The 25,525-nt window shown below is 40.4% G+C and overlaps 2 protein-coding genes and 1 long non-coding RNA gene across 3 annotated transcripts; 2 read left to right on the top strand and 1 right to left on the bottom strand.

The window, feature by feature from the left end:
• The first annotated feature begins 4,908 nt into the window (after nt 1-4,908).
• LOC126602164 (uncharacterized) lies at nt 4,909-7,125 on the top strand. Its single transcript, XR_007616000.1, has 2 exons — nt 4,909-5,367; nt 6,039-7,125. It is a non-coding gene; the product is annotated as an uncharacterized LOC126602164 (long non-coding RNA).
• Nucleotides 7,126-17,133: 10,008 nt separating this feature from the next.
• LOC126603650 (uncharacterized) lies at nt 17,134-19,346 on the bottom strand. The gene is made up of 2 exons (XM_050270571.1): nt 18,997-19,346; nt 17,134-18,162 (listed from the first exon to the last, which is right to left on the bottom strand). The coding sequence occupies exon 2, from the start codon at nt 18,156-18,158 to the stop codon at nt 17,178-17,180; it is 981 nt and encodes a 326-aa protein (XP_050126528.1). The 5' UTR covers nt 18,159-18,162; nt 18,997-19,346; the 3' UTR covers nt 17,134-17,177.
• A 417-nt stretch (nt 19,347-19,763) lies between these two features.
• On the top strand, nt 19,764-24,648 carry LOC126603649 (serine hydroxymethyltransferase, mitochondrial). The gene is made up of 16 exons (XM_050270570.1): nt 19,764-19,978; nt 20,141-20,185; nt 20,290-20,376; nt 20,653-20,774; nt 20,870-20,946; nt 21,188-21,312; nt 21,590-21,682; nt 22,166-22,258; nt 22,346-22,543; nt 22,683-22,787; nt 22,898-22,963; nt 23,149-23,226; nt 23,416-23,527; nt 23,602-23,712; nt 23,873-24,040; nt 24,450-24,648. Exons 1-15 carry the CDS (start codon nt 19,889-19,891, stop codon nt 24,016-24,018), a joined length of 1,548 nt encoding a protein of 515 aa, XP_050126527.1. The 5' UTR covers nt 19,764-19,888; the 3' UTR covers nt 24,019-24,040; nt 24,450-24,648.
• The last annotated feature ends 877 nt before the right edge of the window (nt 24,649-25,525 follow it).

Here is a 25,525-nt window from a genome sequence, read left to right as displayed (position 1 = left end):
CGGCTCAAACAATAATATTTGCCCTTTATATTTAAACTACATTAGTTTAACTTTGTGAAATGTCCGTAAAGTATCATCATATGATTGGTTTTAGGGTACATTTCCAACATATTTTTGATTCCACAAATGCCCCTATACCTGTTGGGCTGCTCATAGGAAAGGGCAGCAGGTGTAGAGATCTTCTTGCTCTAGGACTGCTTCATATTTTGATGTAGATTCCCTCTTTAATATGAAATTAAATCCTTCTAGGAAAGGGAAATAAATTTCTCTGAAAGCCTATTTAAGTCCACCTTAAGTAGGTTGTTAAATCAACTTTGGAGAGCGATTTATTCTACCCTATAAGAGAGAGAAAGCTTAGAGGATATTTGTTTCCCTTCCTCTAGCAATCTTCTACACTTACCCATGCAAATGACCGTCTTTCGTCGCTTTCTTCGTCTTTTCCGCGCCGCACCGATGTAAAGAAAACTTAATTCTCCTTGTCTTCTTCTTGGGAGGTGCTGCCACAGGGCAGCTGTCTGGGTGATGCGACACGTCAGCTGGCAGGGGCCAGGAGTCGGCTCGTCATGGGCTAAGGAGGTGGTATGGCAGCGGCCATTGCTTGTGCTGCTCGGCTTGATTGAAGTCAATGATTGGCTCGGCATGGGCCGAGGAAGTTGCGTGGCATGGGCAACGGATTAGGCTGCCATGTCTGGGTTGCTTTGCAAAAAATGAGGAAACTGCTTGAGTTTGATATCTCAACTACCGTAGATAGAGCAGTCAAGGATAAAGCTGCCAAGATCGAAGCTGCTAAAGATGAAGTGTCGGATGAGTGAATTGTTAAGTGCAAAGTGGCTGTTGCCCCCTAACCATTTACTTCCTAGTTGATCTTCAAGCATTTGATCTTTTAAGTTATATGGCATTCTCGCACTGGAAAGCTTACCCAGATGGGTGTCAAGGAATTAGTTTACCCTTTTGCATTGGAGAGCAATTAGTTTACCCTCTTGCACTGGATAGTAGACCCATATTAGTGTCGAAGAATTGGTTTACCCTATCACACTGGAGAGTAATTAGTTTATCATCTCGCACTGGAGAGCAATTAGTTTATCCTCTTGCACTGAAGCGTAAACCCATATGGGTGTTGGGGAATTGGTTTACCCTCTTGCACTGGAGAGCAATTGGTTTATCCTCTCGCACTTAAGAGCAGACCCATACGGGTGTCGGGGAATTGGTTTACCCTATCGCACTAGAGAGTAATTAGTTTATCCTCTCACCATACGGGTGTCGGGGACTTGGTTTACCCTCTCGCACTGGAGAGCAATTAGTTTATCCTCTTGCACTAGAGAACATACCTATATGGGTGTCGGGAAATTGGTTTACCCTCTCACACTGGAGAGCAATTAGTTTATCCTCTCACACTGGAGAGCAATTAGTTTACGTGTTGGAGAACAATTAGTTTACCCTCTCGCATTGGAAAGCAATTAGTTTATCATCTCACATTGGAGAGCAGACCCATACGGGTGTCGGAGAATTGGTTTACCTTCTCGCACTAGAGAGCAATTAGTTTATCCTCTCACACTGGAGAGCATGGAAGTCGTTGTCGTGAGTGCAGCTGAGGAAAGCTGGACTGCTGGGACAACCGAAATAATCCTTAGCCTACGAGGTCATGTTTGGCGATCTGCTTGAGACTTCAAACTGCTTGTGGACCTCGCGTAAGGGTGCAAGTGCAGTGAGCTGCTCCTAGAAATATTGTGCCATCATTAGGTGTTTCGTCATGTGCCTTTTTGAGGCTTGGTTGGCACGAGCCACATGGAAAAGTTGGCATGGCCGGGAGCCATAGTGCATAATCAATGGTTACCAGGAGCCGTGGAGTAGACAGGCGTGGTTATAAAAACAGAGATAGGGTTAGCTTGGGCCAGGTTATGCGCAACAGAAGGAATGGTCTAGAGTGTTGAGAACAAGGCCTGCCCTCGATTCTTGGTAGTTGGGTTGGTGTGTTCTTCTGGTACTCGTTTGCCCCCGGCATGCCATTAGACTGAGCTGATGGGGTAGTCCCGTTGCTCGATCTTGTCATTGAAAGATGACTTGTTTATGTTGGTCATGTCTTATCGAAGCGCCTTGTCAATTGATTCGCTGTGCGAGAAATCGCGCAATCGTTCGTTCAAGAGTATTTCTGCTTCTTCCTGAATTTGCCTTTGTTAGGGGTGGCAGAGCCCTCGGCCACCCCCGGTCGTGACCTGCTATTCCATGTGTTCGGTTCGTCTATGTCGTGGTTGCAGTTAGTGTGGTATGCTCCTAGCAATAGAGCGAGTAACTCACAAGCTACTGGTTGAACTTGAGCTGGATTGAGTGACTACTTATCTTTATCCGCTGTGCTGCCTACTCCAATGTGAGGTGGAGGATGCTCCTTGCGGGCCTTGCGTTGAATGAACACTTTTCCTGGAAGGTTGCTCATGTTGATTATCGGAGTGTGGCCCCAACTGTGAGCGTATGTTTGTTCGTGGGCCTAACTGAGAGTGCACGCTCCTCCACGCGTTAAGACTGGAGTATATGTTATCTCAGGGGTCTAATTAAGAGTGTACTCTGTTAGAACGCTCGGTTCGTGACTAGTCAAGTGGCTGCTTGTCGGGACGTTAGTGGACAAGTTCGTCTGCCCTTATCCTTCTTCGGGACACCTCGTCCGGGGCACGTTAGATCTCAATGCGTTGCAAGAGTTGATTCACCAAGGTTGTCTGTTATGCAAGGGTGTTCGTCAACTATATGACTTATCGAGACAAGTTTTGTTTGCCATTTGGATTAGAAGAGCTTGGAAGGAATATGCCTCCTTAAGCAATTGAAGTGTGGTAAGCTCCAGGCGCGAGATTTGAATTGGGAAATGTCAAATCGATGGAGAAACATGGTGAAAATGCCCCCGGCTCAATGATTGGTTCGGATAGTTGAGATAATCTTGGGCTGATTTGGGCTGCTTGGAATGTCACGGAAGCAGGCTGTGCCGCAGGAGCAGGCTAGGCCACAAGAGTGGGCTGTACGGCAAGAGTAAGCTGCTCAGCATATGATGCATGCAAATGCGAGGCTTGGGCTTGGCTTGGCAACGCGTTGGGTGTGGAGTGACATGGCTTGGGCCGTGGCCTTAGTGCAGTGAGCCGCCTTGGATGGCACTGCTCGGGCCGTGGTGGTGACACCATGGACCTCGCCGCCGGTGGCTACCATGGTAGCCACCGCAATGGTTCCCGTGGTGGAAACTTGTGGTGGTGGTGCCGTTCTACCTATTGTCACATTTAGCCTCATAGATCGCCGTGGTCCCATCTCTTGAATGTTGAAATTTTTATTTGTTGAATTTTCTAAATTTCTAGCCTTTGTACTTCTTTTTTACGTTTTATCAAAGAATTTTTGCAAATAAAATATTCTAATAATAAGAACGTACGAAAAATCTACAAATGGACAAGAAAATAGAAAACCTTGGATGTGAGAGTCTTCTACGACTGTAGGACTCAACTCTCAATGAAAGCACCAATTTGTGGATGCAAATTTCCGCCTTCTTCTTCTTGGACAAAATTGCACCTAAAAAAACAATTAACACCTTAGGTCAAGGCCAAGAGCCTCACGCACCCACAATGAATGGGGGGGCTTTGGCCGAAGAACCTCCGATGCCAAAGTTAGAATTTAGAGAGAAAAGTGTTTGGAGAGTTTTTTGGAGTTTTGCAAGAGTGTGGCCCTAGTCTTTCAAAGAAAATGGAGTCCTATTTATAGAGCATGGCCGGCCCTCTTTGGAAGAGAGAGTGGCCGGCCCTTGGATGTTTTTTGGGGTGTAATGGTGATTAATTTGGTGATTAATGGATTAATTTGGAATTAATCCATTAATTAGCCTAATTAATTTAATTTATATAGAAGGTTTTGAAGGTTATGGAATGATTTCCTTGTAGAGGATATGGAGTAAAGATGGATGAGATAAATTTGAACTTGTTAACTATTTTGGGCACTTTTGACTCGGTTGATGGATGATTCTCCACTGCTTGCGTGTAGGAAACCCGGTGTGTCTCGAGGGTAATTTTGTCCTCTTCACCTAAAAATCCATATGTCACCTCTTGATTATTTTTTACTCCACAATGAGCCTGTTGGCGAAGCTGAAAAAGCAACTACTATAATCTTCATCCGAAGACATATTCATGATGCTCTGCAAAACCGAATATCTTACTGAGGAGGATCCAAGTGCATTATGGGTCGCTTTGGCTGATCATTTTTATCACCAAAATGACATATTCTTGCCTGAAGCAAGACATGACAAGCATCATTTGCGCTTCCAATACTTTAAGTCATTGAATGAATAGAACTCTGAAGTTTGTCGAATCCAATCACTTCTTAAGTTTTGCAATGAAACTTTGATTGAAGAGGATCTCATGGAGAAGACCTATTCGACCTTATCTGCTTCTAATATTGTCGTGCAGCAACAATATAAAGCTCAGAAGTTCACCAAGTTCTCGAATTTGATCTCTGTTTTACTTCTCGCTGAAAAGCAGAACCAGCTGTTGATGAAGAATCATCAAGCTTGACCTACTGGGACGACTGCTATGCCTGAAGCACATTATAGCAATCATCAACGCCCAAAACGCCAAAGGAGGCGTGGTAGGGGCGGCCAGAAGCCATCTGTGAAGACCTATATTTAAATATTTTTATTTAGTAATTAAAGAAATTTTGATTAAATAGACAAATATATATGTTTCAAATTTATTTAGTTGTTGGTGTCAACGTGTTGGCCAAATGAAGGGACTGGCATGCTTGTAATTTGAAAGAATGAATGAGTAATTATAGCATAGGACTACTTGGAGAGCACTCCAGTTTGGAGGTGGCAAACCAGTTTTCATCTTTCCTTTCGAGTGACACCTCCCCCTTCACTTTGATCATTGAACACTTGTAGCTCGTGCTTTGCATGATGATAAAAAAAAACCCAAGCCTTATCTATTGGCTAGGTGTAGCTGCCTTATTTTTTCTTCTCTATCAAGTCGACAGCTCCTCCTCTCCAATTGCTGACTATTCCTTTATATATATTTATCTGATGCGTAATCATCAAGGATTGTATAAGTATAAATAGGGACCTCAAGAGCTGCAAACTCCAGTAAGAAACGAGTCTAGTGAGAGATGAATAAAGAGAAGAGGGAAAAGGTACTTTGGGTTGGAGAAAGTGAGCGAGTGAGAGAGAGGATGAGAAAAGAAATTAAGATGAAGGTTGAATTGGATGTCTGCGGAGATGGCAAACAAATTAAGGTATAAGAGAAGAGAGTTGCTGTGTTGATGATGGTCAGTCGGTTTTGAAAGAATCAAATAAAGGAGTAAGGTCGATTACGGTGGACTAATGTCCTTCTGCCAGTATGAGGGGAACACGGACACAGAGGGGTAAGTACTAATTCTTTGACCTAAATGGTAGAGCTTCTGAGCTTTTAATTAGGGTTGTGATTGAATGGAGTTAGACAAGAAAGTATTAGTATTATTATAGTTTACAGTGAATCGTTTGGTTGTGATAGCTCTTATGAAATTAGCTTCACAAAATCCAATCCTACAATATTGCTATCTTTTGCAATACCGCTTCAAGTATATATGTCAATTGATTTCTCAACGAGTTATATATATAAAGCAGCATATTAGTATTAGACTATATATATACACTAATCGGAGGAAAGAGCTGTTATCTACTAACTTGATGCAAGCTTGTTATCTTGTTATCAAGCTACAGACACATATGATATAAATAGTTTCAATTATATATAAAGTAAGGCATATGTCTTGGAGTTGGAAATAATTGTATTATGCATATACATGGTTTAAAATGCCACCTTTCTTAATTATATACCAGAAGAAAACATGCATATGTATATTTGAATTTCACATGCTCCCTGATTTTCTAAAAGTTGTACTTATTCAAACATTTAGTTTGTTATGACCAAGCTATTCTAGATCAACCAAAATGACGTTTAAATTGGTTGGTGTTCAATTAGTAATACCAAGTTATTTGACTGGGGTTAGAGTTCATGTCATGCTTTTTAGTAATTGCTTACAATTGTGAATAGGATTTGCTGAAGGTAGACTCTTGTAGTAAAGAGTCGGAGCAATGCTTTGGAATCCAGGTAGGGGAAATACGGCAGACCTTTACGGAGATTGGCTTTATTAAATTTCGTGAAGCATTATATTATTATTGATCTTGTTGGTTGATTAATGTGATATGGGTTGCTAATTGGACAAATACTGCTCTTGCGTGTTTACTTGTTATTGGTTATGGAATTATTGGTGAAATGCGATTGGTTGAGAATATACTATGGTATATGTGAATGATAAATGAAAGTATTTGTGAATCATTCATAATTGGTCGTGTGGTTGGAGTTTCAGTGGTGAGATGGAATTGGAAATGAGGGTAGTTGGAAATGATCTTTGTGTAGTTGAGCCAAACTCTTAGTAGGTACCAGGTCTCAGGCAAGCCCACAGTGCACAGATTCTTTAAGGGTAATTCGGGACTGGTGATGAAGAGTTTAGGCAAGATGACTAACAAAAGGGGAAATTGGGATGATTGAGTTACAGGGGTTAATTTGTATATTAAAACATTCGAACCACCATTGCAGAGGTAAAATGCACGGGTCTGGGGCGTGACACCATCCCACCAAGGTCAGCAGAGTCAAGGCAAATCCAAGGGAGGAAACAAAGCCTAGAAGCACCCAAACCTCGCTTCCAAGGCCCCGAACTTCAAGAATAAGGGCAAAGAACTTGAAACCATGGATATGGACATGTGCTATTGCTGTGGTTCAAAAGACCATTGGTCCCGTGTTTGCCGAGCTTCCAAGAATGTTGTAGATGAATATCATTCTCGTCGTAAGAAGTTTGAATCAAACTTCATGCAAGTGGACGAACCGGAGACTACAAAGATGGAGGTTTTTTATTTTAAGGCGGATACCACCCCTATGGAAGATTAGAATCTTAGACATAGACTAATTTTTAGTTGAAATAAGACAATTGGGGTCGAATTCCACCTAGTGGCCGAACCCCTCCTTTGTTTTTGGTTGATTTTTGAACAATTTTCTTTTATGTTTGTATTATTAGTTGGTGATTTGTTTTGGATATTAAGTTTTTAATCCTTAAATAAATGAAATTATTTTGAATTGATAATTTTTTTTATAAACTTTTATGCAAGTGACCGATTCAAATTAATTTTTCATTCTAGGTATGACTAGTGGAAAAGTTAGTTGTTTGGCAGATAGTGCAACCACGCACACTTTTTTGCATGAACGCATCTATTTCACTAACTTCATACCTAAAAATTCACCTCTGACAACCCTCTCAGGCCCATCCAACCTGAAAGAAAGATACGATGAGGAATGTATAATGTTGTCTAATGGTACAATCTTGACCATTTATGAGGCACTCTATTCTCCATGTTCAGGAAGAACGTTGTTAAGTTTCAAGGACATTAGAGACAACAATTACCACGCTGAAACCCACGTAGAAAACGGAGTTGAATTTCTATGTATAACTTCTTACGAATATGGCTAGAAGCATATTCTAGAGAAGATAGAGCGTATCCTGAGTGGTCTGTATACTACGACCATACTTCTCATTGAATGCCACTATGTGGCCAGCCCTACTACTGGGACCGCGCACGAAATTACACTTTGGCATGATCGTTTGGGACATCCTGGACGAATAGCGATGCGCTGTATCCTCAAATCTTCACATGGGCATCCACTAACCTAAAGTTTAGGTTCGATCCAAGGAATCGCATGTCAAACATGTTCGATGAGAAAGTTTATTACTAAGCCTTCTTATGACAAGATTCATTTGAATTCTCCCATTTTTCTACAACGGATTCAGGGGGGACATTTGTGGACCGATTCACCATCCTTTCAGACCATTTAGATACTTTATGATTTTGGTTGACGCTTCCACACATTGGTCACACGTGTGTTTGTTGTCCACAAGGAACGCTGCATTCTCCAAAATGTTAGCTTAGGTTATCAAGCTCAGGGCTTACCACCCTGATTATCCGATCAAATATATTCGATTGGATAATGCTGAAGAATTCACATCTAAAACTTTTGATGACTATTGCATGTCGGTTGGGGTTGAAGTTGAACATCCTGTACCCCATGTTTACACCCAGAACGGCCTGGCAAAGGCTTTCATTAAGCGTTTACAAATGATTGCTCGATCGTTGGTCATACGTACCAAGCTCTTAATTGCTGCTTGGGGCCATGCAATATTGCACACATCAAAGTTAGTCCGCCTGAGGCCTGTTGCGACACAACCATTTAGTGCCCTTTAGTTGGTTGTTGGATACGAACCTGACATATCACATCTGCGTATTTTTGGTTATGTGGTATATGTGCCGATCCCGCCGCCCTTACGTACAAAAATGGAGCCTCAGCGAATGATGGGAATCTATGTCAGATATGATTCTCCTTCAATTATTCGTTACTTAGAACCTTTGACAGGTGATCTGTTTACCACTCGTTTCGTGGATTGTCATTTCTAAGAGACAATCTTCTTGTCGTTAGAGGGAGATAAGAACGTCAACGTTCCTGAAGAACGATGCGAATTATTGTGGACAACTCCCACTTTGTCTCATTTAGATCCTCGCATCGTTCAGTCTGAAACTGAAGTGCATCGCATATTAGATCTCTAAAGATCACATATTCCAGCTACGAATATGCCTACAAAGATGGATGTACCAAATGTACAACGAACTGCCCTCCTAGAAGCCCGGGACGCCAATCTTGGTGATCCACGTACATTAGCGGCTAGCCAATCATCCGCCCCTACACAAAAGCATGGCAGACCCCTTGGTTCAAAGGATTCACACCCCCAGAAGAGGAACACCACGACACAAGGTCCTGAATAACCTACCATGAATCTGACTATCGCTTATTTATTCTACCCAACTCATGAGGAAATTCTAGATTATGGAAACGTCCTTGAAGAGAAGAATTCTCCTCTCGAGAACTGTGAAATTTCAGTCTATTATGCTAGCTTAGATGATGTGTGGCATAGAAATGAGATGATTGTCGATGATGCATTAGCATTTGTAGTAGCTACTGAGATCATGTTGAGCAATAACATTGAACCACGTTCCATTGATGAATGTCGACGTAGAACTGATTGGTCAAACTAGAAACAAGCAATCTAAGTCGAACTCGATTCGCTTGCGAAACGTAAGGTGTTTGGACCCGTAACTCCTACTCCTGCACATGTGAAGCCCGTTGGCTAGAAATGGGTTTTCATTCGGAAGCGTAATGAGAAGAAGGAAATTGTGCATTGCAAAGCTCGTCATGTTGCACAAGGCTTCTCACAACGCCCCGGGATTGAGTATGAAGAAACTTATTCACCTGTTATGGATGTGATTACTTTTCACTACATTATCAGTTTGGTAGTTTCCGAAAAACTAGATATGCAGTTGATAGACGTAATAACCGTATATCTCTATGGGGGTCTTGATATGGAAATCTATATGAAAGTTCCTGAAGGACTTGCATTGATTGGTTCAAATACTTCTAAACCCCGGAACATGCTCTCAATTCGGTTGAGGCGTTCACTCTACGGTTTGAAACAATCCGGAAGAATGTGGTATAACCGTCTGAGTGAGTATTTGACTAGTTAGGGATATGTGAACAACGAACTATGCCCTTGTGTGTTCATTAAAAAACCACATTCCAGATTTGCGATTGTTGCAGTATATGTCAATGACATGAATCTTATCGGAACTCCTGAAGAGCTCGCAAAAACTGTCGCGCACCTGAAGTCAAAATTTGAGATGAAAGATTTAAGTAAGACTCGATACTGTCTCGATCTCGAGATAGAGCATTGTTCGGATGTAATTCAAGTACATTAATCGAACTACACCCATAAGGTGTTGCTCCGCTTTAATGAGGATAAAGCGAAGTCTTCGAGTACTCCTATAGTCGTTCGTTCGCTAGATGAAAAACGAGATCCCTTCCGTCCGAAGGAGGATGATGAAGAGATTTGGGAGCCTGAAGTTCCTTATCTCAATGCGATAGGCGCTTTATTGTACTTAGCTCAATGTTCTAGACCCGACATGTCCTTCGCTGTTAATCTTTTGGCAAGATACAGTAATGCACCTACACGCAGACACTAGACTGGCATGAAAGACATCTTCCGTTACCTTAAGGGTACTACAGATTTGGGCTTGTTCTATCCCTACGAATCCTCGAATGATGCCGCACCCTATGCTCCTCGAGTTGATTCTCGCCTTATTGGTTATGCCAATGCAGGATACTTATCTGATCCGCACAAGGCGCGCTCTCAAACGAGTTATGTCTTTTAGTTGGAGGCACCACAATATCTTGGAGGTCAACTAAACAGACCTTAGTTGCCACTTCGTCTAACCATGCTGAAATTCTCGCCTTACATGAAGCAATTTGGGAATGCTTTTGGTTGAAAGCAGTAGTGGGCCATATTCGAAGCTTCTGTGATCGTCATCCCGACGAGATCTTTGAAGACAATGCAACTTGCATTGAATAGCTCAAGAAGGGTTACATCAAAGGAGACAATACCAAGCACATTGCGTCGAAGTTCTTCTTTACACATCAACAACAAAAGTATCAGAAGATTGAAGTCACGCAAATCTGTTCACAAGATAATGTAGCCGATCTCTTCACCAAATCACTGCCGAAGATGACGTTTCAGAAGCTTGTTCATGGAATTGGTATGCATAAACTTTCTGAGTTGTAACTTTGCTACTTCTCTTTGGAATTGTGTCAAACTCAGGGGGAGTATCTTGTAGATACGTGTTGATCTTAATGTATTCTTTTTCCCTATGATTAGGAGCATTTTTCCCATTGGGTTTTTGCTACCTAACTAGGTTTTAACGAGGCACCCACCTTGGGCTGGTCATATCCCTGATGACGTCCCGTAGACATTTCTTTGACTTTTACATTTCTCACGCATTTATCCTTAGACTATGGATTTTCTCTCTCCTTGGGTTTTTGCCATGGCCTTCGGGTTTTTTTAGTGAGACTTACTACTTATGCAAGTTCCTACCTTATTGAGAATAAGTGTTGTTCCTTGGAATTAGTACCGATGAGTCGACTTCCTCAACTTCTGCATGATACTAAATCTACCTTGAGTATTTACACACTCAATGGGGAGTGTTGTAAACATTCCTAGTTTAAATGTGATTGTGTAAATCCTAGATTAGATTTGATTATAGTTATCATTTCCTATTACAACTTGTATTACTTGGGGAATAAGGAATATCTTCTCTCCTTCTACCCCTATAAATAAAGGCACAATGTAGGAGGGATAACAACACACATTCTCCTACAATTCCACAAACACATCTCTCTTTTCTCTCTTCTCCTTGCTGCCGGCCACCCTAAATATTGTCAGATAAAATAGACCACAACATAACATATTATAATGTAGAGTTTATTCATATATATATAACTAGCTCAAGTTGTGACAAGAAGTTCTTATGACTACACAAAGTTATTCATTTATCACTCTAGAGGTTCTATTATATCATATGCAAGTAAATACAAGCTAAGACAGTAATTATATACATATTTTAATGCTTGTTTCTATTTAATTATATTTTTGATCTCATCGAGAAAAGAAGACAAACATACAATAAAACATCTCTATAGTGATACTCTATAAGGGAATAACCTTCATGTAGTCATACAAATTTCTTATCTCAACTTGGGCTGATTATATATGAATAAACTCCATATTATAATACGCAATACTATAACAAATAAAAAAAATTAAACTGAAATAAAATAAGGAGCCTTACATAGAGGGACAAAAACACAACCTGCAATTTTTAAAGAGTGGTACTATCCATACACCCATTTTTACTTCTCACATATCCCTTTCATTTTTACTTTTCACACATCTCTTTTCTCTCTTCTTTCCGCCCCTCTCCTTCTCTCTATAGTTCTTTAGTAAAATATGCCTACAACATAAATTATTTTTTAAAATTTCCACCCTATACTCTTGACTAATCCGTTAGTTAACGGAGCCCAAACAAATATTAGAGTCACGCAACTTGTACGAAAGTACAACCCATGCCATTAGCTAAATGGGAGAATGATTGTTTGAATATGGAACGCAATACGTTGAAGAAAAAATGTTTAGACATTTCTTTTGACAAGGGGAAAATCACATTCTTCTAGTATTAGAAAACAATCTGAACTTGAGTGGCTTGAATTGTTAAACGGTTTGCTAAAAGTGGACCTTTTGCCACAAGTACCTAAGGGCTTGTTTGGTATCCTATTTAAATTTTTTTATAATTTCTCAAAACATTCCTTAAAATTTTTTCTAGAAAACAATTTTCTTTAAGGCTCAAAAACTTGTTTGTTTGCGATTTAAAAATTCTAAATCTTACAACTTAAACTGGACAAAGAGATCCAAAAAGAGGGGGTCTGAGAGAGAAAGAGGATAGAGGAGGAAAGAAAGGAAGAGATAATTGGAGGAAAGAGAAAGAAGTGAGAGGATCAGAGGAGATAGAGAGAAAGATGAGCGAGAAAAAGAACCGAGACAATGATGAGAGCGGATTGGAGGAGAGACGAAAAAGGTAAAAAAAAGAAAGAGAAGGGTGAGAGAGAGAATAAAAGAAGGATAGATTTGGAGTGAGGGGAGGAGAGAGAGAAAAGAAAGGAGTTAGTTTAAGTTTAAAAACTCTAAAAACCTATTTTTGTTGTGGTCTATTTTATCTGACAGAGGGACTAGGGCCGGCGGCAGAGAGAGAGAGGAGAGAGAGGTGTGTTTGTAGAATTGTAGGGGAATGTGTGTGTTGTTATCCCTCCTACATTGTGCCTTTATTTATAGTAGTAAAGGGAGAGAAGATATTCCTTCTCCTCCAAGTAATACAAGTTGTAATAGGAAAGGATAACTAGAATCAAATCTTATCTAGGATTTACACAATCATACTTAAACTAGGAATGTTTACAACACTCCCCCTTGAGTGGGTAAATACTTAAGGTAGATTCAGCATCATGCAGAAGTTGAGGAAGTCGACTCGTCGGCATTGATTCCAAGGAACAACGCTTATTCTCAATAAGGTAGGAACTTGCATAAGTAGTAAGTCTCACTAAAAAACCCTAAGGCTATGGCAAAAACCCAAGTAGGGACAAAATCCATAGTCTAAGGAAAAATGTGTGAGAAATGCAAAGTCAAAAGAAACGTCTACAAGACGTCATCAGGGATATGACCAGCCCAAGGTGGGTGCCTCGTTAAAACCTAGTTAGGTAGCAAAAACCCAGTGGGAAAAATGCTCCTAATCGTAGGGAAAAAGAGTACATTAAGATCAAGCAAGTATCTAGAAGATACTCCCCCTGAGTTTGACATAATTCCACAGAGAAATAGCAAAGTTACAACTCAGAAAGTTTACGCATACCAATTCCATGAACAAGCTTCTGAAACGTAGCCTTCGGTAGTGATTTGGTGAAGAGGTCGGCCAGATTGTCTTGTGATCGGATTTGCGTGACTTCAATCTTCTGATGCTCTTGTTGTTGATGTGTAAAGAAGAAATTCGGCGCAATATGCTTGGTGTTGTCTCCTTTGATGTAACCCTTCTTGAGCTGTTCGATGCAAGCTGCGTTGTCTTCAAAAATCGTCGTCGGGGCATTAACGGCGGGATGAAGATCACAGGAGCTTCGAATATGGCCCACTACTGCTCTCAACCAAAAGCATTCCCAAGTTGCTTCATGTAAGGCGAGAATTTCAGCATGGTTAGACGAAGTGGCAACTAAGGTCTGTTTAGTTGACCTCCAAGATATTGCGGTGCCTCCAACGGTAAAGACATAACCCGTTTGAGAACGCGCCTTGTGCGGATCAGATAAGTATCCAGCGTCGGCATAACCAACAAGGCGAGAATCAACCCGATGAGCATAGGGTGCGGCATCACTCGAGGATTCGTAGGGATAGAATAAGCCCAAATCCGTAGTACCCTTAAGGTAACGGAAGATGTCTTTCACGCCAGTCCAATGTCTGCGTGTTGGTGCATTGTTGTATCTTGCCAAAAGATTAACAGCGAAGGAGATGTCGGGTCTAGTGCATTGAGCTAAGTACAATAAAGCGCCTATCGCACTTAGATAAGGAACTTCAGGCTCCAAAATATCTTCATCATCCTCCTTCGGACGGAAGGGATCTCGCTTTGCATCTAGCGTACGAACGACCATATGAGTACTCGAAGGCTTCGCTTTATCCTCATTAAAACGGCGCAACACCTTCTGGGTGTAGTTCGATTGATGTACTAGGATTCCATCCGAACAATGCTCTATCTCGAGGCCGAGACAGTATCGAGTCTTACCTAGATCTTTCATCTCAAATTCCGACTTCAGGTGCGAAGCAGTTCTCGCGAGCTCTTCAGGAGTTCCCATGAGATTCATGTCATCGACATATACTGCAACAATCGCAAATCCGGAATGTGACTTCTTAATGAACACACAAGGGCATAGTTCGTTATTCACATATCCCTGACTAGTCAAATACTCACTTAAACGGTTATACCACATTCTTCCGGATTGTTTCAAACCGTATAGTGAACGCCTCAGCCGAATTGAGAGCGTGTTCCGGGGTTTGGAAATATTTGAACCAGTCAATGTAAGTCCTTCGGGAACTTTCATATAAATTTCCGTATCAAGATCCCCATAGAGATACGCGGTTACTACGTCCATCAGCTGCATATCCAGTTTTTCGGAAACTACCAAACTGATAAGGTATCGAAAAGTAATCACATCCATAACGGGTGAGTAAGTTTCGTCATAGTCAATCCCGGGGCGTTGTGAGAAACCTTGTGCTACAAGACGAGCTTTGTAACGCACAATTTCGTTCTTCTCATTACGCTTCCGAACGAAAACCCACTTGTAGCCAACGGGCTTCACATGTGGAGGAGTAGGAACTATAGGTCCAAACACCTTACGTTTCGCAAGTGAATCAAGTTCGACTTGGATTGCTTGTTTCCAGTTTGACCAATCAGCTCTACGTCGACATTCATCAACGGAACGCGGTTCAATGTCATCGCTCAACATGATCTCAGTAGCTACTGCAAATGCTAATGCATCGTCGACAATCATCTCATTTCTACGCCACACATCATCTAAGCTAGCATAATAGACCGAAATCTCACGATTCTCGGGAGGAGGATTCGTCTCTTCAAGGACGCTTCCATAATCTAGAATTTCCTCATGAGTTGGGTAAAATGAGTAAACGATAGTCGGATTCACGGTAGGCTCTTCAGGACCTTGTGCTGTGGTTTTCCTCTTCCGGGGGTGTGAATCCTTTGAACCAAGGGGTCTGCCACGCTTTTGTGTAGGGGCAGATGATTGGCTAGCCGCTAATGTATGTGGATCACCAGAATTGGCGTCCCGGGCTTCCAGGAGGGTAGTCCGTCGTACATTTGGTACATCCATCTTTGCAGGCGTATTCGCAGCTGGAATATGTGATATTGTCACGCGCGCTAGATCGGTGAAAGCATCTGGCATGCTCTGAGCTATGCTCTGGAGATCTAATATGCGCTGCACTTCAGCTTCAGACTGAGTGGTGCGGGGATCTAAATGAGACAAAGTGGGAGTCGTCCACGATAATTCGCGTCGTTCATTAGGAACGTTGACGTTCTTATCTCCCCCTAACGACGGGAAGACTGTCTCATAGAAGTGACAATCCGCGAAACGAGCGGTAAACAGATCGCCTGTCAAAGGTTCTAAGTAACGAATAATCGAAGGAGAATCATATCCGACATAGATTCCCATCCTTCGCTGAGGCCCCATTTTTGTACGTAAGGGCGGCGAGATCGGCACATAGACCGCACAACCAAAAACGCGCAGATACGATATGTCGGGTTCGCATCCGGTGACCAACTGAAGGGCACTAAATGGTTGTGTCGCAACAGGCCTCAGGCGGACCAACTTTGCTGCGTGCAATATTGCATGGCCCCAAGCAGCGATCGGGAGCTTGGTACGTATGACCAACGATCGAGCAATCATTTGTAAACGCTTAATGAAAGCCTCTGCCAGGCCGTTCTGGGTGTGAACATGGGGTACAGGATGTTCAACTTCAACCCCAACCGACATGCAATAGTCATCAAAAGTTTTAGATGTGAATTCTCCAGCATTATCCAATCGAATAGATTTGATTGGATAATCAGGGTGGTGAGCCCTGAGCTTGATAACCTGAGCCAACAGTTTGGAGAATGCAGCGTTCCTTGTGAATAACAAGCACACGTGTGACCAACGTGTAGAAGCGTCAACCAAAACCATAAAATATCTAAATGGTCCGCATGGAGGTTGAATCGGTCCACAAATGTCCCCCTGAATCCGTTGTAGAAAAATGGGAGGATTCGAACGAATCTTGTCATAAGAAGGCTTAGTAATAAGCTTTCCCATAGAACATGTTTGGCATGCAATTTCATGGATCGAACCTAAGCTTCGGGTTAGTGGATGCCCGTGTGAAGTTTTGAGGATACGGCGCATCGCTATTCGTCCAGGATGTCCCAAACGATCATGCCAAAGTGTAATTTCGTGCGCGGTCCCTGTGGTAGGGTCGGCCACATAGTGGCATTCTATGGGGCGTATGGTCGTAATATACAGACCACTCGGGTTACGCTCCATCTTCTCTAGAATACGCTTCTGGCCATATTCGTAGGAAGTTACGCACAGAAATTCAACTCCGTTTTCTACGTGGGTTTCAGCGTGGTAATTGTTATCTCTAATGTCCTTGAAACTTAGTAACGTTCTTCCGGAACGTGGAGAATAGAGTGCCTCAGCAATGGTCAAGATTGTACCATTGGACAACATTATACGTGCCTTACCGTATCCTTCGATCAGGTTGGATGGGCCTGAGAGGGTTGTCAGAGGTGCATTCTTAGGTACGAAGTTAGCGAAATAGATGCGTTCACGCAAAACAGTATGCGTGGTTGCACTATCTGCCAGACAACTAACTTTCCCACTAGTCATACCTAGAATGAAAAATTAATTTGAATCGGTCACATGCATAAAAGTTTATAAAAACAAGTATCAATTCAAAATAATTTCATTTATTCAAGGAAAAAACTTAATATCCAAAATAAATCGCCAACTAATAATCCAAAACATAAAGGAAAATTGTTCAAAATCAACCAAAAAACAAGGTGGGGTTCGGCCACTAGGTGGAATTCGGCCCCAAATGTCTTATTTTAACTGAAAAATAAGTCTATGTCTAAGATTCTAATCTTCCATAGGAGTGGTATCCTCCTGAAAATCAGAAACCTCCATCTTTGTAGTCTCCGGTTCGTCCACTTGCAGGAAGTTTGATTCAAACTTCGTACGACGAGAATGATATGCATCCACAACCTTCTTGGGAGCACGGCAAATACGGGACCAATGGTCCTTGGAACCACAACGATAACACATATCGTCATTCATTGTGGCAGGTGCTTTGCCCTTATTCTTGAAGTTCGGGGCCTTGGGAGCGAGGTTTGGGCGCTTCTGGGCTTTGTTTCCTCCCTTGGATGGGCCTTGGCTCTGTTGACCTTGGTGGGATGGCTTCTGGCCGCCCTTACCACGCCTCTTTTGGCGTTTTGGGTGCTGATTAGTGCTATAATGTGCTTCAGGCACAGCAGTAGCCCCAGTAGGTCGAGCTTGATGATTCTTCATCAACAGCTGGTTATGCTTTTCAGCAAGAAGTAAAACAGAGATCAAATCCGAGAACTTAGTGAACTTCTGAGCTCTATATTGTTGCTGCAGGACAATATTAGAAGCAGAGAAGGTCGAGTAGGTCTTCTCCAGGAGATCCTCTTCAATCAAAGTTTCATTGCAAAACTTGAGAAGTGATCGGATTCGACAAACTTCAGAATTATATTCATTCACAGACTTAAAGTCTTGGAAGCGCAAGTGCTGCCAGTCGTGTCTTGCTTCAGGCAAGAATATGTCCTTTTGGTGATCGAAACGATCAGCCAAAGCGACCCATAATGCACGTGGATCCTCCTCAGCAAGGTACTCAGTTTGTAGAGCGTCATGGATATGTCTTCGGATGAAGATCATAGCAGTGGCTTTTTCAGCCTCGCCAACAGGTTTATCTGTTGCTTCTTCAATAGCAGGACGCAAGTTCTTTGCAGTGAGGTGAAGCTTCACATCTTCAACCCACTTGAGGTAGTTCCTTCCAGAAACCTCCAAAGCGGTGAAGTCGAGTTTGTTCAAATTCGACATGTTCCTATCACAAAATGGATGAACAAGATGTGGTTAGTGTAATGGAGAAAAATCAATCCATTCACATAGGAGTAGAACATACAGGTTCTAATAGACATGTATTGGTTTAATTTTGCATGAAAAACTTCGGGTTTTCATGGGTGATATATTTAAGTGAAAACTTCGGGTTTTCAAACAAGACATGTGTATAAGAAACTTCGGGTTTCAAAGTAATTATGAACTTCAGGTTCATATATTCCTGCAGGCAAACACAAATATATATGCAAACAAATATGCAAAGAATATATGCAGAAATATTGTATAATGATAAGTGAATTAATTTATTTTTGGTCTTCGGGGCCAAATTAAAGTGTGGGTGAAAATATAAAAAAACCCATATTATTTAAAAAAAAAATTAAATAATAAAATCTCGGGGCCTAAAAATATAGGCCAAGAACCCTCGGGTGGGATTACAGGCCCACGGGGTGAGAAGAGGGGAATGGGCTGCTGTGTGCAGCCCTAAAATTTTTTTTTTTTTTTTTCGTTTTTTTTCGGTTTTTTTTTTTTTTTTTTTTTTTTTTTGTATTCAATTATATTATATGCATGTATAATTTTAATGAATCACATATTTACTTTGATGCATATGCAAATAATAGTTTCAATGCATGTACATATGTAGGATTCAATTCATGACAAATATCAAATTCACATAATTGTAGCAATTTTGATTATGAAGCATACACAATTTATGTAGAATCTAAAATACGTAAAACGTAAAGTTGGGTCATGCATCATGGTGAATGTTCATGCTATCAGGGCTTGCAAAATATCGAGTTAAAAGCCGTTGTTTGGAAAGAACCTGATTGCGTGATGATATGGATGAACTGGTTTGATGCAGAAAAAATTTCCAACGTCAGATTCCTAAGCGCAGCGGTAGGAGCGTGCTGATAACGTGTTGTGGTCTATTTTATCTGACAGAGGGACTAGGGCCGGCGGCAGAGAGAGAGAGGAGAGAGAGGTGTGTTTGTAGAATTGTAGGGGAATGTGTGTGTTGTTATCCCTCCTACATTGTGCCTTTATTTATAGTAGTAAAGGGAGAGAAGATATTCCTTCTCCTCCAAGTAATACAAGTTGTAATAGGAAAGGATAACTAGAATCAAATCTTATCTAGGATTTACACAATCATACTTAAACTAGGAATGTTTACAACAATTTTTTCTATTTTTAGAGAATATACTATATTTTTGAGTTAGTCTTGAGTTCAATTTTTGAAAATAATCATACCAAATAAGTTTTTAAGGCCTAAAGCTTGAAAAAAAAAATTTTGAGTTTAAAAAATTGAATTCAAATAGAGTACCAAACATGCTCTAAACGTTTGGGGTTTATTTTGCAATTAGCTTGACAATAAATTATAAAATGAAAATGACATTTGAGTTGGTGAAGTCCTCTCTCCTGCTAAAAGATCCATTCGGAAAGCTTGGGTGGCCAAATATATCTCACAAAACACAAAAAACCCGATCAGGCTATATCTTTCTGAGAGCCCCCTTGTGGCTGAGAAATGACTAGTTTGGATAGGCCTTTCATGGATGCTTTTCTTCTAATTCATTTTCCCCACATAATTGTGTTACAAGTTTACAAAAATCCAATTATTTTTATTTTTATTCGGAAAACCTCAACTCTTAAGCTTTTAGACAAAACCCCACCCACCCAACTGAACTCAGAAGCCAAAGAGTGAGAAAAACTAACCAACCATGGCGATGGCATTGGCGCTTCGCAGGCTTTCGGCTTCTGGGGACAAGCCCATTCGTCCCCTCTTCAATGCCGCCTCTCACTATTACATGGTTTTTCTGCTACCCTTTTAGTTTTCTGTTGTTGGGTTCTTTTCTGTTTTTGATTTGAACGATATTCTAATTAGTGTAATCTAAACTACCAGGACGGGGATTCAAAGTTATATAAATGCATGATAATCACCACTTACCCATTTGTCTGTTTTCATTTTTCAGTCATCTTTGCCCAATGAAGCTGTCTATGAGAAGTCTGGTGTCACTGTAAGCTCCTATATCTATCAGACTTTTTTTTTTTCTTTTGGTTTGTAATTTGGTTTGCTCTTGTGTGTTTGCTTCTGAATAGTCAAACTGTGAAAATCTTGCAGTGGCCTAAGCAGTTGAATGCTCCATTGGAGGCTGTGGATCCCGAAATTGCGAATATCATTGAGCACGAGAAAACCAGGCAATGGAAGGTATGCTTGTATTTCCATAATCAAATCAAGACTATGTTATGAACTGTAATTGCTACAATGGTGCTTACAATTTGAACAGTGCTTTCTTTTATTAGTCTATGTTGAAAACTAAACAAATTAGGCCATAACTGAGAAAAGTTTGTATCTTTAATTTTTATATGATTACTTTGGTGTGAAGTTTAATGATTCCAACTGCTTTTATTTTTAGCTGTATTGGTATGTTGTTTGCATTAATCTCTTTCAAGAACTTATAAACTTTCTGTTGTATTTTTTAAGGGGTTAGAACTGATACCCTCAGAGAACTTCACATCACTCTCTGTCATGCAAGCAGTTGGGTCAGTCATGACCAACAAATACAGTGAAGGGTATCCCGGCGCTAGATACTATGGTGGAAATGAGTATGTGAAATCTTTCCCATTGTTCCCTTCGGATAAGATACAAACTATGTGATTGAAAGCAGAGTCTTTACATTGTCAACTCTTCGTATTCTCAGGTTCATTGACATGGCAGAATCCTTATGTCAGAAGCGTGCCTTGGAAGCTTTTCGGTTGGATCCAGCAAAATGGGGAGGTAAATTCCTATGGCATGTCTCATGAGCAGCCTCCTGCTATTTGTTACAATGTCTAAGAGTAAGCATACATGTGAACTATGCATCTCAACACTCATCGGAGCCATATATTCAGTATCAAACAGCTACAATATGAATTTAAGTCAGTCAAAACCCTGAATGGTAGTGTTTCAACAATTGCTCTAATATATGTTAACAGCAACAAATCTTTCTTTTACATGATGTCGTTTCCTTACATTGCAGTCAACGTGCAGCCTTTATCAGGGTCTCCTGCTAATTTCCAGGTTTATACTGCGTTGTTAAAACCTCATGACAGAATCATGGCACTTGATCTTCCTCACGGTGGTCATCTCTCCCACGGCTATCAGGTGCTTACAAATTCCATTAAGCAGTGACTGGTGTGATGAAATGTCTAATAATTTATGATCATTGTTACTCTGTCTTGATTTTAAACCTAGGGATGTGCTCAATTGGGCAGGAACAATTCCATGCCTTGTTGTAACACCGGCGGATTCTTTTTCTCTCAAAACTTATAACATCTATTGACTTGAAAGAAGTTGAAACTCGTACTGATTATAATTTATAATTTGTGTTGTTTGAATTTTTTATAGCAATTACATTATTTCTTGTTTTAATAATGTGCAGACTGACACTAAAAAGATATCTGCTGTGTCAATCTTTTTCGAAACCATGCCATACAGACTGAATGAGAGCACCGGCTATATTGACTATGACCAGGTAATGTAGAAATTTTATTGTTATAGCAATTCTTTAAGAAAAACTCTTTTCTTTACTGTTACGGTTCCTAGTCTTTTTAAGTTATTGTAGTATGAAAGAAGCTGCATCATGAATCATGAAAAGGAAAAATGAAGTAAAAATCCAAGTTCTGTAGACATTTAAGATAGATGCAGGAAATTACTTGTTAAAAAAGTCGATTTACGGTTCCCTCTTTAGGCCTTGACGCGACAGAGGAATTCATGAAGATCAATTAAGGCCATTGCAAATCAAACCTATTACTTCACCTGTAGGACTAGTGAAATGTCATCTTTTAAATCAGGACTGTGATGGATGAATTAAACCACAACATTGTATCAAAAGTTTACCAGACGAACTCTATCTTATTTGATTTAGTCTTGCTTGTCATATTATGTAAATTTTATGTTCAAATTTTCTACTGTGCCAGTAGAAGCATCATTTGACACGATTAACTATGATTTTCAGTTGGAGAAAAGTGCCACGCTATTCCGGCCAAAATTAATAGTTGCTGGTGCTAGTGCTTATGCACGTCTATATGATTATGACCGTATTCGTAAGGTAAAATTGTTTGGATTGGTATAATAATAGTAGAGTTATAATGCGATGGTGGAGAAGTCCAAGATTTACATTTGAAGTGCTTGACAGGTCTGCAACAAACAGAAGGCAATATTGTTGGCAGATATGGCACACATCAGTGGGTTGGTTGCAGCTGGTGTCATTCCATCACCCTTCGACTATGCAGATGTAGTGACCACCACAACACACAAGTCACTCCGTGGCCCTCGTGGAGCCATGATTTTTTTCAGAAAGGGGGTAAAAGAGACTAACAAACAAGGGCAAGAGGTGAGTTTCAAAAGATCACAGTTCAAAAACTTAATTTTATTTGCCTTTTAGCTTGCAGTTTACTCTTTAATTGTTTTTTTGTCGATTTATTTTATGAATTAATTCTACAAACTGACCAAATTTCTATACTTTCCTCAAGGTGTTGTACGACTACGAAGACAAAATCAATCAAGCCGTCTTTCCTGGACTTCAAGGTGGCCCGCACAACCACACAATTACCGGTTTGGCAGTTGCATTGAAACAGGTATATATGCTCATTAAGATAAATGCTCTCCACAATCTTGCGCCTTACCTCAAGTTCTTGTTCTGTTGAAATCTTGTCGTTCATTTTGTCCGACTCTTCTTTTAATGTAGGCTACTACTCCAGAGTACAAAGCCTATCAGGAGCAAGTTCTCAGCAATTGCTCAAGATTTGCACAGGTATCAGATTACGAGATGCAAGAATATTTGTTTTCTTATACCTATAAATTCATTGTTCGTTAACTATGAATAACTTTAGACATTTCCTTTTATTCGCGTATGTTAGCATTTCACTGATGATGTCTTTCTAGTATCTTTGTCTATAATCTTTTAGCATTCTAATAGCTAAATTGGCAAGTATGCAGTCTTTGGCTGAGAAAGGCTACGAACTTGTTTCTGGTGGAACCGAGAACCATTTAGTTTTGGTGAATTTGAAGAACAAGGTAGCAGACGTTTTTTCTTTTCTGTAATTTTGTTTATGGAATCATCTAATTCCAGTTAATGTGGGGTTGATACCCATTAAGTACTTGCATATGAGCTGTTGACTCGTGTAATAGCATTAGCATTTAGTTTTCTCTATTGCCAATGATGTACTGATATTGTTTTCTATTTCTTGAAATCTAATTTTTCAGGGAATTGACGGCTCCAGGGTTGAAAAGGTGTTGGAGGCTGTTCACATTGCAGCCAACAAAAACACTGTTCCTGGAGATGTCTCTGCTATGGTTCCTGGTGGCATCAGGATGGGTAAAGGCTTCTCATGGTTTTAGTTGCTCTTTTGTTTCTTAGATTTTCAGTAACCTTAGTGATTCTTTCGTCAGGAACCCCGGCTCTTACTTCTAGGGGATTTGTTGAGGAGGATTTCGCTAAGGTTGCAGACTTTTTTGATGCTGCTGTGAATTTGGCATTGAAGATCAAAGGAGAAGCTAAAGGTTCCTAAAAATCTTCTATATCATAAATTTCATGCTCGCCAAACTTTTGTTTTTCTAGTTGCCTTTCATATACAAGTGGTATCTAATATTTGTATGTTGGTAATCCTAGTGCTTGCATCGGCTAATATGGAATTGCATTTCGTTCCTTTCTCTAAACCAGGAACAAAGTTGAAGGACTTTGTGATCGCATTGTCTGCTCCTCACTTTCAATCTGAGACTGCAACGCTCCGCCATGATGTTGAGGAGTACGCTAAGCAATTCCCTACAATTGGGTTTGAGAAAGAAACCTTGAAGTACAAGAACTGAAGAAGAAATCATGTTGTGTTAGGTATGGAATTACCTCAATAATTCAAGTCATATACGAGAAAACAATAGGGAGTTGCAAATAGTAGTTTTAGAGATCACGATGTAATACAAGTCTGCGGACATCTCTGCATCACTAATCATCAACGAAGAAATATATTCTGTCGTTGGTCCCCTAAAGTGTATTTGATGCATTTGGACTCGAGTGCAGTGTGTTACTATTCAAACCGGTGCAAAGTTGAAACAAAAATGCCACTAATTGCTTTGCACCTGCTGCTAAAGCATGCTTACATTACTAGCTCACTGCTATCTTCTATGTTTACATCACTTCAATCTCATGTTAATTAGGTTTGTTAGTTTGATTAGTTGCTTATGGGTATGTGGTTGATCAGGTATCCAAATATTCTGATTTTAGTTTTATCATTGTGGAACAGGCATGGTCATCATCAACGGAGTTTAATTTCGTGGTTGAGAAAGTGGAAGGATCGTATGTCAAGATCGAAGTTAGAGCTACGGTGTATCTAAATTCAGCGAACCTCAATTCGGATCCTGATGAATGTATATAAGTATATCTGTTGAAGCTTTGCAATGCAATAAACCTGCCTTCATTTCAAAAAAGCACAAAGAAAATAAGTAGCATCACTAATCAGTACGGCCAACATGATATGACATGATATCCCTCTTAGAGCAACTCCACCACTAACTAGGCAACCCAATGCCTCAACCCCCCAAAAATTGCTCCAGTCCTATCACCTTTTTAGATAAGTATGGGTGATGGCAATGCACCATACTTTTGTGTAATGTTCACCTTACTTAATCAATCAGTGCTGCTGCATTATTTGCTCAGCTGATATCCAAAATCTCCAAGTTCTCTCAATTCTCTACCATTCTACCAAAGAAACCGATTCAAACACTCAATCAAAAAAACACAAAACTAACAAACTTTATCATTATTTAGGGTATACGTAGAACTTGCTGATTTTTGAGATTTGGGGCTGATTTTAAACTCTCAAAGATGTCCAATTTGTTTTCATTGCATATTAACTTGAACCGTAGCTACAATTGCACCCGATGTTGCCCAAGATTTGGTTCTAATTTACCCAATCTCGATATCTAAGTAATTAGAAATGAGAGTTAACATGAGCCGGGTTGATTTTGATGTCCGAAATCAAAGGAATGTGGCATTGTTAATCATCTTATTCAGGCAGGGTGCTTTTGCCTGACTCAACTCTTCTTCTTGCAGCCCTACTTGAATCTTTCCTTTGGTGATCTTTCCATTGTTTGAACAACTACTTTCCCGACTTTAGTGCAATCGTTTATTATGTTGGGCAATGATTTCGGATGTGGGTTGAATTACATTGCTGGACTATTTCTTGTTTTTCTTGTTTTTTAAGAGGCTTCGACAAAGAGCAAATTGGCGTCATTGAACGAGAAGCTTGATGTATTGGAACGTAAACTAGAACTTCTTGAAGTTCAAGTGGGTACTGCATCAGCCAACCCTTCGCTTTTT

The sequence above is a fragment of the Malus sylvestris genome, chromosome 15 (genome assembly GCF_916048215.2).
Source record: "Malus sylvestris chromosome 15, drMalSylv7.2, whole genome shotgun sequence".
NCBI lineage: Eukaryota > Viridiplantae > Streptophyta > Magnoliopsida > Rosales > Rosaceae > Malus > Malus sylvestris.
The sequence above is the reverse complement of the archived record's forward strand: the minus strand, read 5'-3'. Positions and strand labels throughout refer to the sequence as shown.

Excerpts from the sequence above, each read along its gene's own strand:
- LOC126603649 (XM_050270570.1), top strand. The coding sequence starts at position 19,889 with ATGGCGATGGCATTGGCGCTTCGCAGGCTTTCGGCTTCTGGGGACAAG. Across the intron at positions 19,979-20,140 it reads CCGCCTCTCACTATTACATG|TCATCTTTGCCCAATGAAGC; the intron begins GTTTTTCTGCTA and ends TTCATTTTTCAG. Across the intron at positions 20,186-20,289 it reads ATGAGAAGTCTGGTGTCACT|TGGCCTAAGCAGTTGAATGC; the intron begins GTAAGCTCCTAT and ends AAAATCTTGCAG.
- LOC126603650 (XM_050270571.1), bottom strand. The coding sequence starts at position 18,158 with ATGTCGAATTTGAACAAACTCGACTTCACCGCTTTGGAGGTTTCTGGA.